At 36.4% G+C, this 12,156-nt stretch overlaps 1 protein-coding gene across 8 annotated transcripts in view; it reads right to left on the bottom strand.

Annotated features, from left to right (window-relative positions):
* Positions 1-12,156, bottom strand: part of HECTD4 (HECT domain E3 ubiquitin protein ligase 4) — a 225,708-nt gene that overhangs the window by 152,374 nt on the left and 61,178 nt on the right. For all 8 annotated transcript variants that reach the window (XM_056821721.1, XM_056821722.1, XM_056821726.1 and 5 more), the window contains exon 2: positions 5,122-5,639. In XM_056821721.1, the coding sequence (XP_056677699.1) occupies positions 5,122-5,639 (518 nt within the window). The remainder of the gene's footprint in view (positions 1-5,121; positions 5,640-12,156) is intronic.

Below are 12,156 nucleotides of genomic sequence, written 5' to 3'. Positions count from 1 at the left end.
CTTACCACTCTTATGCCTTAGTCTTTTCCCCTTTTCTCTGATCTCTTTGGGATATAGACTCAGTAGTGGGGTCAAAGGGTATAGTTTTATGACCCTTTGAGTCTGATGAATGGTTATATCCTTTCACAATTATATTATATCCATAGTGTATTGGTTTCCCAATTTTCCCACATCCCTTTCAACATTTATCATTTTCTTTTTTGGTCATGTTAGTCAATCTGATATGTGTGAGATGGTGTCTCAGAATTGTTTTAATTTGTATTTCTCTAATCAATAATGCATTGGAGAATTTCTTCATATGACTCTATATAGGTTTGCTTTCTTCCTCTGAGAATTTCATGTTCAAATCTTTTGACCATTTATCAAATGGGGAATGCTTATAATTTGACTCAGATTTCTATATATTTAAGAAATGAGGCCTCTGTCAGAGATACTTGCTATAAAAAAAATTTCCCCCAAAATTTGCTGTTTGTACTCTAATCTTGGTTGCCTTGGCTTTGCTTGTGCAGAACCTTTTTAATTTAATGTAAAAAAAATTATCCATTTCATTTTTAGTAATGTTCTCTGCTTTGTTTGGTCATAAATTCTTCCTTTATCCATAAGTCTTATAGGTAAACATTTCCAGTTTTCCCTAATTTTTTTATGGTATGACTCTTTATTTCTGGAACAGGTATCCATTTAGACTTTATTCTGGTGTATGGTGTGAGATGTTGGACTATGCTTAGTTTCTGCCCTACTGTTTTCCAATTTTCCTAGCAGTTTTTGTCAAATATTAAGTTCTTTCCCCAGAAGCTTAGATCCTTGGGTTTATCAAACACTAAGTTGCTATGGACATTAACTACTGTGTGTTCGTTACCTAACCTATTCCATTGATCCACTATATTTCTTAGTACCAGATTGCTTTGATGATTACTAATTTATCACATAGTTTGAAATCTGGTACAGCTGCTAGTCTTCCTTCCTTTATTTTTTTTTCACTGATTCCCTTGATATTCTTGGCCTTTTGTTCTTTCCACTCTTCTGCTTGGAACCGACACTTAGTACTGATTCTAAGACAGAAGGTAAGGGTTTAGAAAGGAAAAAGAGGACTCAGGAAAGGTCTACTGTAAAAGGTGGGATTTGGGCTGAGTCTTAAAGAAAGCCAAGGAAACTAAAAGGTAGAGGTGGTGAGAGAGAACATTCCGAGCATAAGATACAGGCAGTAAAAAAGCCCAGAGATCAAAGATGGAATGTCCTATGGGGAATGACCCACAGTAAGTCCATACAGGATTACAGATGGAGTCAAGGGATAGAAGTAATTTTATATGAAAAACGAAACATAGGAATAAGCCAAGTTAAGGAGAATTTTAAATGCCTAACATAGAGATTAAGAGTAAGCCAATGGAGTTTATGGTATTGAAGAGGCAAAGGGGACAGAATCAGTCCTACACTTATAAGAATCCCCTGAGATTCACTCAAGAGATACTTGAAGCAGAGATTGGACAAAAGTTGATTGCAGAAGTCTAGTAGTGGGGTAATAAGGGCCTGAGAGATCTGTGACTATGAGTAGAGAGAAGAGGATGTGTCGTAAAGGCAGAAAAGACAAGATTTGCCATGGACAGTAAAAGGAAGGAATAGTGAGGGCATGAGGATGGCATGGAGGTTGAGAAGCTAGGTGACTGGGAGGGCATTCTGGCCCTCAACCATGCTAGAGCTCTTTATAAAAGGCTTGAGTTTAGGGAAAAGATAATAAGTCCTCTTTTGCATTTATTGAGCTTTAGATGGCTAATGGAAATCCAGTTTGAGACATCCAAGAAGCAGCTGGAGACCTGTGATCCTAGCTCAGTGGACAGACTAAGGCTAGTTATATAGAGCTGTGAGAATCTGCATAGAGATGATAACTGAAACCTGAGGAGTTGATGAGATTAATAAGATAGCTTAAGTGATAAAAGGGAGTCCAGAACAGAGTTTTGGGGAATAACCATTGTTATAAGTGACCTGGATAAAGGACCTGTAAAGGAGCAGTTGACAGATAGAAGACAAAAAAAGCTGTGTCACAAAAAAAGCTAGAAAGGAAAGAGTAACAGGAGAAGCAGATGACAGAGAGTGTCAAAGTCTTCAGAGATGTCAAAGAGGAGCAGGAGTAAGAAAAGACCATCAGATTCTGTCATTAAGAGATCATTGTTAATGTTGGAGAAGGCCATTTCAGGTGAGAATGTTGAGGTCAGGAGGCAGATTTAAGAGGGTATAGAAAGGAATGGAAATTAAGTCAGCAAGTGTATACTGGTTGTTTAAAGAGTTTAGTCATGAAGAGGAGGAAGGACACCTAAGAGTTAATGGGGAAGGATGGGTGAAGTGAGAATTTTTTAAGGATAGGAGACAAGAGAAGGCTTGTAGTCAATGTCAACAAGGTAGGAACCAGTAGATAAAGGGATACTGAAGATAAGAGAGAGAAAAAGGACAATAGTGGATAGAATTTGCTGGAGAAGCTGAAAGGGGATGGAATCAAAGGTGTATGTGGAGGGGTGTGCTTGTGTAAAGAGAAGGGCCACCCCTTCATCTGAGAACAAAAGATGAGATATAGAAGGAAAATATCTGAATGAGGTAAGATGAAGAAGAAAGGAAAAGAGGAAGCACTCTGCAAATTATCTCAATTTTTTCAGAGAAGAATAAAGTATAGTCCTCAGCTGGAAAAGAAGAGCTGGAATAACTAATACGGAGAATGGAATAACAAATTAATTAGAGAGGAATAGAGTGTTTACCTTGCTGCAAGGAGAACTTAGAGGAAATCAGATAAAAGAAATTTGTAGTGGATCCAGTCAATATGATTTCATGGTTTCTTCTAGCTCCATTCAGTAGCTTGTGAATAGGAGTGAAGGTGGGTGGTAGGAGTAAGTCAGGGTTAAAAACTGGCAAACATTACTGGCAACAGGATATAGGAGCAAAGGAATCAAGATAGAGGATAGTATCAAGAAGGTTTCAGAGAAAGTATAAGCAGCCCTGGACAGCTTTGTCATCAGGAGGGAGTCATATTATCAATGGGAGCTAGAAGACAGGAGTAAGATGTTTAGATAAAAAGGCTGAAAATGAAAGACATTTATCAATTATAGAGTAGGTATTCCAGAAGCCATACATGTACCAAGCAACAGAAACATGGGATCCCAGGTCCTCTGATTTGAAAGTAAGCACACTTTTTGCTGTAATATATTGACTGTGTAAGATTTTATAAAGGAGGCAACACTGGATCTGGGAATTATGGTCTGAGTTGGATCCAACAGATGGCAACAAAAGAGAAACACAATTCAGGTGAGGGAAATAGGGTAAAAATAATGTTATAGGAACAGAAAAGAATTAGGCATGCTTGGATAATGGTGAATAGTTCATTTTATCAAAAATATAATGCATAGAAGAGAGTATGAAGGATCCTAAGGCAGAAAATATGAAATTTGACCAGATTGTTGAGTTGCTATGTCAAGAATCATTTAAGTATTTACTATGCACCAAATACTTCTAAATACTGGAACTATAAAGAGAGAAACCCATCTCTGCTCTCTAAGTTTATAGTTTAAAGGGGGAGACAAGGTAAAAATAACTATATATGAACAGAGTTGATATAAACAAGCTAAACTCAAAGTAGTTTCAGAGAGAAAGAACTAAGATTAAGGAGGACCAGGAAAGCCTTCTGTAGAAGGTGAGACTTTAGGTGAGATTCAAAAAAAGCCAAGGAAATCAGGAGGCAGAGAGTTCCAGACAAAGAAGAAAATGGCCCACGTCAAGAAAAAGTGTCATGGGCAAGGAATAGCCAGGAGGCCAGTGACTCTGGACCACAGAATATGTGGAGAAGAATAGACTCTGAGAAAACTGGAGAGGTGAAAAGGGGACAAAGCTATGAAGGGCTGTAAAAGGCAAAAAGAGGATTTTATATTTTATAATGGAGGGAAGTGGAATTTATTGAAAGGAGTGACATGGTCAGACTTGGACTTTAAGAAGAATATTTGACAGTGGAGCAGATGGACTGTAGGGGAAGGAAACTTTAGGAAGGGGAATCAACCAAAAGGCTGTTGCAAAAGTTCAGGAGTGAGGAGATGAGTGAAATGAGGCTCAGGGCAGTGGCAAGGCATATAAAGAGGTGTTATAAAGTTGAACAGATATGACTTGGAGAGCTGAGGAGATCAGAGCTCAGGACAGAGCCTTGGGGGTCAGAAATAGTTAAGGAATGACCTGAATGAAGATCTAGCCTTGAAAGTCACATATGAGGATCAAACCAAATAAGAGAATTCAGACAAAATACTTCTATGTTGCTCATTCACTCTTGCAAATAAATATAAAAATTATAAGAGAATTGTGCTCAAAGGAATAATAAAGTGGAGGAATTCCATGGGAACGGAACAACCTCCAGGAAGTGATACAGAGCGAAAGGAGCAGAACCAGGAGAACATTGTACACAGAGACTAATACACTGTGGTACAATCGAATGTAATGGACTCCTCCATTAGTGGTAATGCATTGATCCTGAACAACCCGGAGGGATATAGGAGAAAAAACACTATCCACATTCAGAGGAAAAACTGTGGGAGTAAAAACACCAAAGAAAAACAACTGCTTAATGACATGGGTCGAAGGGGATATGATTGGGGATGTAGACTCTAAATGAACATCCTAATGTAAACAACAACATGGAAATAGGTTCTGATCAAGAACACATGTAATACCCAGTGGAATTGCACGTCAGCTATGGGAGGGGTTGGGGGAGGAATAGAAAATTAATTTTTTAACCAAGAAATAATGTTTGAAATTGACCAAATAAAAAAAATACGTAAAAAAATTATAAGAGAACTCAAAAATGTTTGACCATCTACCAAGCAGATATGCAAAAACAGCACTTTGCCAAACACCTGGCATAAAATACAATTCACTTTGGATGAATGAATATTGATATATGCTGGTTTCCCACTTAATGTGCTCTCTTAAAACACAAGCAAACAAATTTTTCATATGACTTACCAGCCATCACTCTAACCTGACCCAGTTATCAGCAGTCATAAGGCAATTAAAATAAACGGTGACCTTTGTAAGTGCACTGCAAACTAGAAAACACTGTATAAATGTGAGCTATCAGAATGATAATTATTTCCCCCTTACCTTGCACAAGCTAAAGCAACAAGAGCAGCAGCAGCATTCTCCTTTTGCTTATGTGGGACATGTTGGCCGGTGGCAGATGTCTCCTCTAGCCAAGAGCACAGCAGAGCCTCAATTCCATTAAGACAGTCAGCTGGCTCCTTAGTTAAACTCAAGGGCTGGCAGTCTCGAAGACAATTCAACAGCACCTCAGCTGTGATATTACAGAGAGAAGGGTCTGTTCTACTCTGAGACTGAAGGAGAGGAAAAACTAATAGGAGCCCCATTCGTGATGTGAACGGTGCTTGCTCTGGTTGCTGTAACAACCCCTGGCGTTTGAGCAGAGCCAAAGTTTCTTCATCACCCGAATTTTCCCTTTCATGTTGCTCTTCCAAGGCCAGCTGGCGTTGAGCATTCCAAAGTCCTCGCAGGGCATTCAGACGGTATTCCAGCAGTCGGGCATAGGCGTTGCTCTGATTCCCGCACACAGACCGCAAACGGTCAGCAAGTTCAGTAGGACTTTTGGTCTCGAATGTTAAAATCTAAGAAAAGCAACCAATAAAAGGTGACTATTCAACAATGTATATGTCCACTTCATTAGCCATCACTGAGAATAAAGAAGCAAAATGTAATTCATCTCCATGATCTAAAGCATTATTTTGATTCTACAAAATGTATAAAAACATGTGCCAGAGACTCAGTTATTAATTGTTGGAGAAATCTTTTCCTAAAAATTTCTGCTAAGCCTTTCTCTAAAATGGGAGAAAGCTGACTGGAACAACCTCCAGGAAGTGATGCAGAGCGAAAGGAGCAGAACCAGGAAAACATTGTACACAGAGACTGATACACTGTGGTACAATTGAAGGTAATGGACTTCTCCATTGGTGTCAATGCAATGTCCCTGAACAATCTGCAGGGATTTAAAAAACACTATCCACAAGCAGAGGATAAACTATGGGAGTAAAAACACTGATGAAAAGCAACTGCTTGACTGCAGGGATGGAGGGGATATGACTGAGGAGAGACTCTAAATGAACCCTCTAATGCATATACCAACAACATGGAAATGGGTTCGAATCAAGAACACATGTGATACCCAGTGAAATTGCGCCTCGGCTATGGGAGAGGTGGTGGGAGGGGGGGAAGGGAAAAAAGAAAATGATCTTTGTTTCCAATGAATAATGTTTGGAAATGACCAAATAAAATAATGTTAATAAAATAAAATATAAAAATAAAATGGGAGAAAGCTGGCTTAATCATTACCTAAATGCAATGGAGAAAAAGATTACAATCTAACTTCAAAGTCAAAAATTTTATTTGAAAACAAAAAGGATTAACTTCTCCAGAAAAATCTAATACATTTTTTTTAAATCACAGCATTTTTACTTCTAGGATTTTATTATAAAAAATAGTATTTTAATTTTGGCTGGCTCTCAGTTTTTTATTGTGTCATATTCTCATTTTGAGAAAATATGTTGATTTATTCAATTTATATGAAAGCCTTACATCACTACCATCTTCTTGCCAAAACATACAATTATCAGGAAGTTCCCCTTGATTTTCAGCAGGTAGGGAATAAAACAACTAAATCCTCAATCAACTAAGAGAAGAATTAGTTCTCAAGAAAAAAGAATTAAACCAAATTTATGATTCAAGGAGTTCAAGCATTGAAATTGTACTAGGTTAGAAAGAACACAATACTGTTAACTTAGGAGGACATAGCCATAAAAGAAAACAATCTGGGAGAGCTGCACATAAAAAAACAGATTATTGGGAGCAATGTAAGATGGATCTGGTTCTCAGACTAAAAGGTCAAAGCACTCAGAAAACAGAAAGTAAAAAACATGTTAAATCATTGGCAGAGATATCACCAAATACACAGGTTGTAGTTTTTCTTATTAGCTAAAACTCGATTTCCTTCCATCTCAAATTTTTCTGTTTAAAATGTTCTGCTCATCTACTAAAACAACAAGCTCTTCTGGATGCAGTGTAAATACTGGAATTGCTGAGCCAAGCTACAAAATATGTTCTACTGATCTGAAAAATATTGACTTTGGAAAATCAAAAAAGCAAGTCAAAATAAAATAACTACCTATAAGGTTAGAAATGCTATTAATGGTCAAAGCTAATCCTGAAGAGAGAGAGTTCCAACCAGGCTAGATATGTATTCAGAAATTTACTCTTAGGTTCAGCTATATTAAAAAAAACACATTAATTACAGCAAATATCCAACCTTTTTTATTATTCTTGGTACATCACAAGGCTTTTCATACATGATAAAACTTAGTCACTCTTAAAGAAAAGCTTTAATAGTAAATAATAATTGTTACTAAAAATCCTTCTCCATGCTTGCCAGGATTATATATTTTTCAGTCCAAATTTTCTACATTAACAAAGAAAAACTCCAGATCCAAGATTATTTTCTTAAAATAGAATCAGATCTAAAAAGCTGGGGGAGTCTTCCAGGATCCTTGAAAATCTCTAACAATCAAAGAGAAATTAACTGACCTAAATAGCAAGTAGCCAGGTGGTATAGTGGGCAGAACATTAGTAGTGAACATTAAAGTTCAAATTTGACTTTAAACACACCAAAGTTTATTTTTCAAATTGGATTCTTTTTTAAGCAACATAAACCACAATGGCAAAAAACTGGAAAATGAGGGGGTGTCCATCAATTGGGGAATGACTGAACAAATTTTGGTATCTAATGGTGATGGAATACTACTGTGCTGAAAGGAATAATGAACTAGAGCAATTCCATAAGAACTAGAAAGACCTCCAGGAATTGATACAGAGTGAAAGGCACAGAACCAGGAGAACATTGTGCACAGAAATTGATACCCTGTGGCAAATAGAATGTAATGTACTCTACTAGTAGCAATGCAATGATCCAGGACAAGTCTGAGGGATTTGCGAGAAAAAACACTATCCAGATCCAGAGAAAGAACTGTGGGAGCAGAAACACAGAAGAAAAACAACTGCTTGATTACATGGTTCGATGGGGATATGACTGGGGATGTAGACTCTAAACGATTACTCTATTGCAAATATTAATAATATGGAAATAGGTTTTGAACAATGATACATGTAAAACCCAGTGAGTGGAATTGCTCATCAGCACCAAGAGTGAGGAGGGAAGAGGGGAGGGAAAGAACATGAATCATGTAACCATGGAAAAAATATTCTAAATTAATTAAATTAAAAATGGGAAAAAAAAAACCCATAAACCACAAGTTTTACAGTAGTAAATGAGCCTTTTGATCTTATCTTCCTGAACCTGAGAAGACCTAAACAATTTAAATATTCCCTGCCAAAGTTTTCCTATGGTTGTGATTTCTTCAGCTTAAAAAAACACTTAAAAAAGAACTAGCTCTATATGTACAGTACATACATGACTTCATGCTTTATTAATCATGGATCATCACAGCTATAGGAAGCTACTACTAAAAAATGCAAAATGGGCTTTTATTAAATTCCCGAATAGATGAACAATTCTGTAACATTATAGCTATTTATTTTTATGATCAATGTTCAAACATAAGTGCTTCTAAAATATAACATTTGATGGTTCATAAAATTAGGTATGTGGCTGGATATTTCTAATGCCAAATGGCACAGTTTGTTGTCCAAAAATACATAATGTAATCTGTATTTTTCTATCAAAGTTCTTTTTACATTAAGTTCTGTATATATATATATATATATAGCACTCCATTTTAAAAAGAACTATTCTGAAAGAATTGTTATAATATAATTAACCAAATATTATGTAATATATACACTTAAGTGGCTGTTATATTTATTGATTTAGCAGTGTCTATGGCTTACTGTGCTTTTAAAAATCCATTAGACTATTCAGCATTATCCATTTTTCAATGGCACCTTATGAGCACTGAGAGCTGTCCATTTATTAATAAGACTTTGATGCTGTTTTTAGAACACTCAAGTCTGAAGGGCAGCCAGCCTGAAATTCTTTAGTAAAACCACTAAGTTTTATGTTAGTAAGCTTGTGCCATTTGGGTAGATTTGGGCTTTATTAAGTGACTTGTCACAATTTAACTTATCACCTTTTCTCAATACCTGCTCCTGACCAAGAAGATAAAAGACCAACATCTCAGAAAATTAACAGGAAAAAAAAAACAGACAAAAAGCTATGTGAGTAAAAGATGAGTAGATCTTTTGCTAGCTCTAAATAAAAGGACCATAAACTGCATATGAGTGATAACACTGAGGCCTTCCCTAATTAAAGGAGTGGCACCCTCAAAGCCACTTACAAACTTGGAGCAATATGCTATCAAACTGTTGACATACATGGTGAATACTCTGGGTAGCTCAGTGGATTGAGAGCCAGGCCTCGAGACGGGAAGTCCTAGGTTCAAATCTAGCTTCAGCCACTTCCTAGCAGTGTGACCCTGGGCAAGTCACTTGACCCCCATCGCCTAGCCCTTACCACTCTTCTGCCTTGGAGCCAATGCACAGTATTTTGACTCCAAGACAGAAGGTAAGGGTTAAAAAAAAAGGAGTGTATTTATATAGTCATTCTCGATCACTGAGAGACTACCACTACTTTGATCACCCTGGAATCTCTGGGGGAAGAGGGGAAGGAAGGAAAGAAGGATAAGTGAAGTTGACATTACTTGAGGTCAAATCTGATCCTGAATTAAGATGATAAGAACAGAGTGATATTACTGAATCAAGCCATTTTTAACATTCTTTGCTTTTTTTATTCTTGTAAGAAATATAACAGATAATGCTGAAAATGCCCATACTTAAGAGAAATTTAAAATTTGAATGAGGAAATGTAGTGAAAGTAATTGGAGTAAATGTAGCCAAACCTTTACATAGACCATATATAATACATCTACTTCTGTTCAAGTTCTAACCCAATATTTCATCATGATGTGAGATGACCTGGGGTTCTCAAGGTCATAAGAACAAACCTCTGGTAGATATTATCAAGCTGAAGGATTCAAATATTGACCTGGTAAAGAGCACTTTTATCCCACCTAGAAGTTATTCTGCTTGGTTTCTATTTCACAAACATCATGCTTACCCCCTCAGGGAAAAAAACAGAAATCGTATCATTATAGAGATTGCTTCAGCTTTGGTACTCAACACCACCTTGGTACTCTCTGAAAGAACAAAAAAACTCTCAAAGTCACCCTTTATAGAGGGTTCAGAATTTCTAACTTCATTTCCTACCAGCTGTGCTGCCTGGTCTTGCCTTCACAAGAGCAAGAACTATCTTTTTCTCAATTGTATACCTAGCACTTGGCACAGTGACTGGCACATAGTAAACATATAATAAATATTTATTGATTATTGACAATCTAAGAATCAGCCTAGCTAAGTACACAATGGCTCATTTACAAAGGGATGGCTATTTGGCTTAAGCCAAAGAAATTTGTGAAGGCCATTTCTTAAGACATGGAGAGCTTATGATCTATGTCAATGGAAAAAGTACCCACATAGATCCTTGAAACATTAAGGAATACTACAATCTGGCTCAATCCAATATTTGAACACTGAAAGAAATATCTAAATGGATATTTAGTTATTTAAATGGACCTGTGATCTTAATGACATGGGTAATGTGTGTAAACCAAAGGAGTATAAAAGCTGCCCATCGATTATCCCTAGTTTTCCCTATGATGAGGACATCTCTTTTCTAGACACATATCCCTCCTATCCCTTCTAGACACATATCATTTAATAAAACATTTACTAAATACCTACTTTGTGCCAGGTACAATGTTGATAGTTAATGGTATTCTCACTGGTAATATGTTGTAGTCTACACACACCCATCATGTGCCACTCCACTGTAAGGTGACTCACAACTTGAATTCCTTGGAGACTTTAGTATTTTGACTTATAGCCATATTCAATCACTGAAAGAATATTAATTTTAAAACAATGACTCTGTTTCAGGAAACTTGATATTTCAAAGGCACTCTGTAATTTCTCAAACCTTGTATTTCTCCTTCTATTCAGTAACAGATTCAGTTCATTACCCACCAATCAGTCAATTAAGCATCAACTATGTGCTAGTCATTGTGCTAAAAATTTCATCCACGGTCCCTGTCCAAAATATAGATACCATAACCCAGTGAAATTGCTTATTGGCTCTGGGAGGGGGAGGGAAAAAACATGAATCATGTAACCATGGAAAAATACTTTTAAATAAATTTATATATATATATATATATATATATATATATACATACACACACATATAAATACACATACACACATACCAATATATCATCCACTAGTATATGACAGAATGGACAAAAAGACATTTTTCACCCACTTGGCTTTTGCACTAATAGTTAAACCAAACCCTTTTAAATAACTATAGAAACCATTTAGAAGACTGCAATGTTCATTTGATGCATTTAATGTGAAGTCATCCACAAATATCTGAAGGATCTCACCATCTATAAAGAATCCAGATTATAAAGATCCATTCAGATCCTATACTAGTCATCCTCTATGACATTCAAAATAGCTTTGAAGGGCAAATTTGCCCTGCTTGATATTACTCATCAGAGGCTTGTCAAACAGATATTAATACTTCTTTCAAGGAACTTTGTATGACTTCAAGATATGCTTGGGAACATGTAAAGGTGCATCTTAAGTCTATCAGACAAAATGCTTTTTATAGTCAACAAAAAGAAAGTTCAATGGAGATCTAATATCCAATTAAAATGAAGGCACTAAGCATTTTTAACCTGAGACAATAAGGTGGCACAATAAATAGGGTTTGACCTGGAGTCAGGAAGACCTGAGTTTAAATATTGACTCAGATACTTACTAGCTATGTGACCCTAAGTAAGTCGCTTAACCTCTATCTGGCTCAGTTTCATCATCTGTTAAATTGAGATAATAATATCTATCTCCTAGAATTGTGAGGACCAAATGAGATATTTATAAAATGCAAGGTGCTATATAAATTCCTATTATTATTGTCAATCACTTATGTGCCAGACACTGTGCTAAGGCAAAAACAAAACAATCATTTGTGGTCTGTTATAAAATATAATTTGCAAAAATCAA

This window comes from Monodelphis domestica, chromosome 3 (assembly GCF_027887165.1).
Source record: "Monodelphis domestica isolate mMonDom1 chromosome 3, mMonDom1.pri, whole genome shotgun sequence".
Lineage (NCBI taxonomy): Eukaryota > Metazoa > Chordata > Mammalia > Didelphimorphia > Didelphidae > Monodelphis > Monodelphis domestica.
This window is presented reverse-complemented; position numbering and strand designations above follow the sequence as displayed.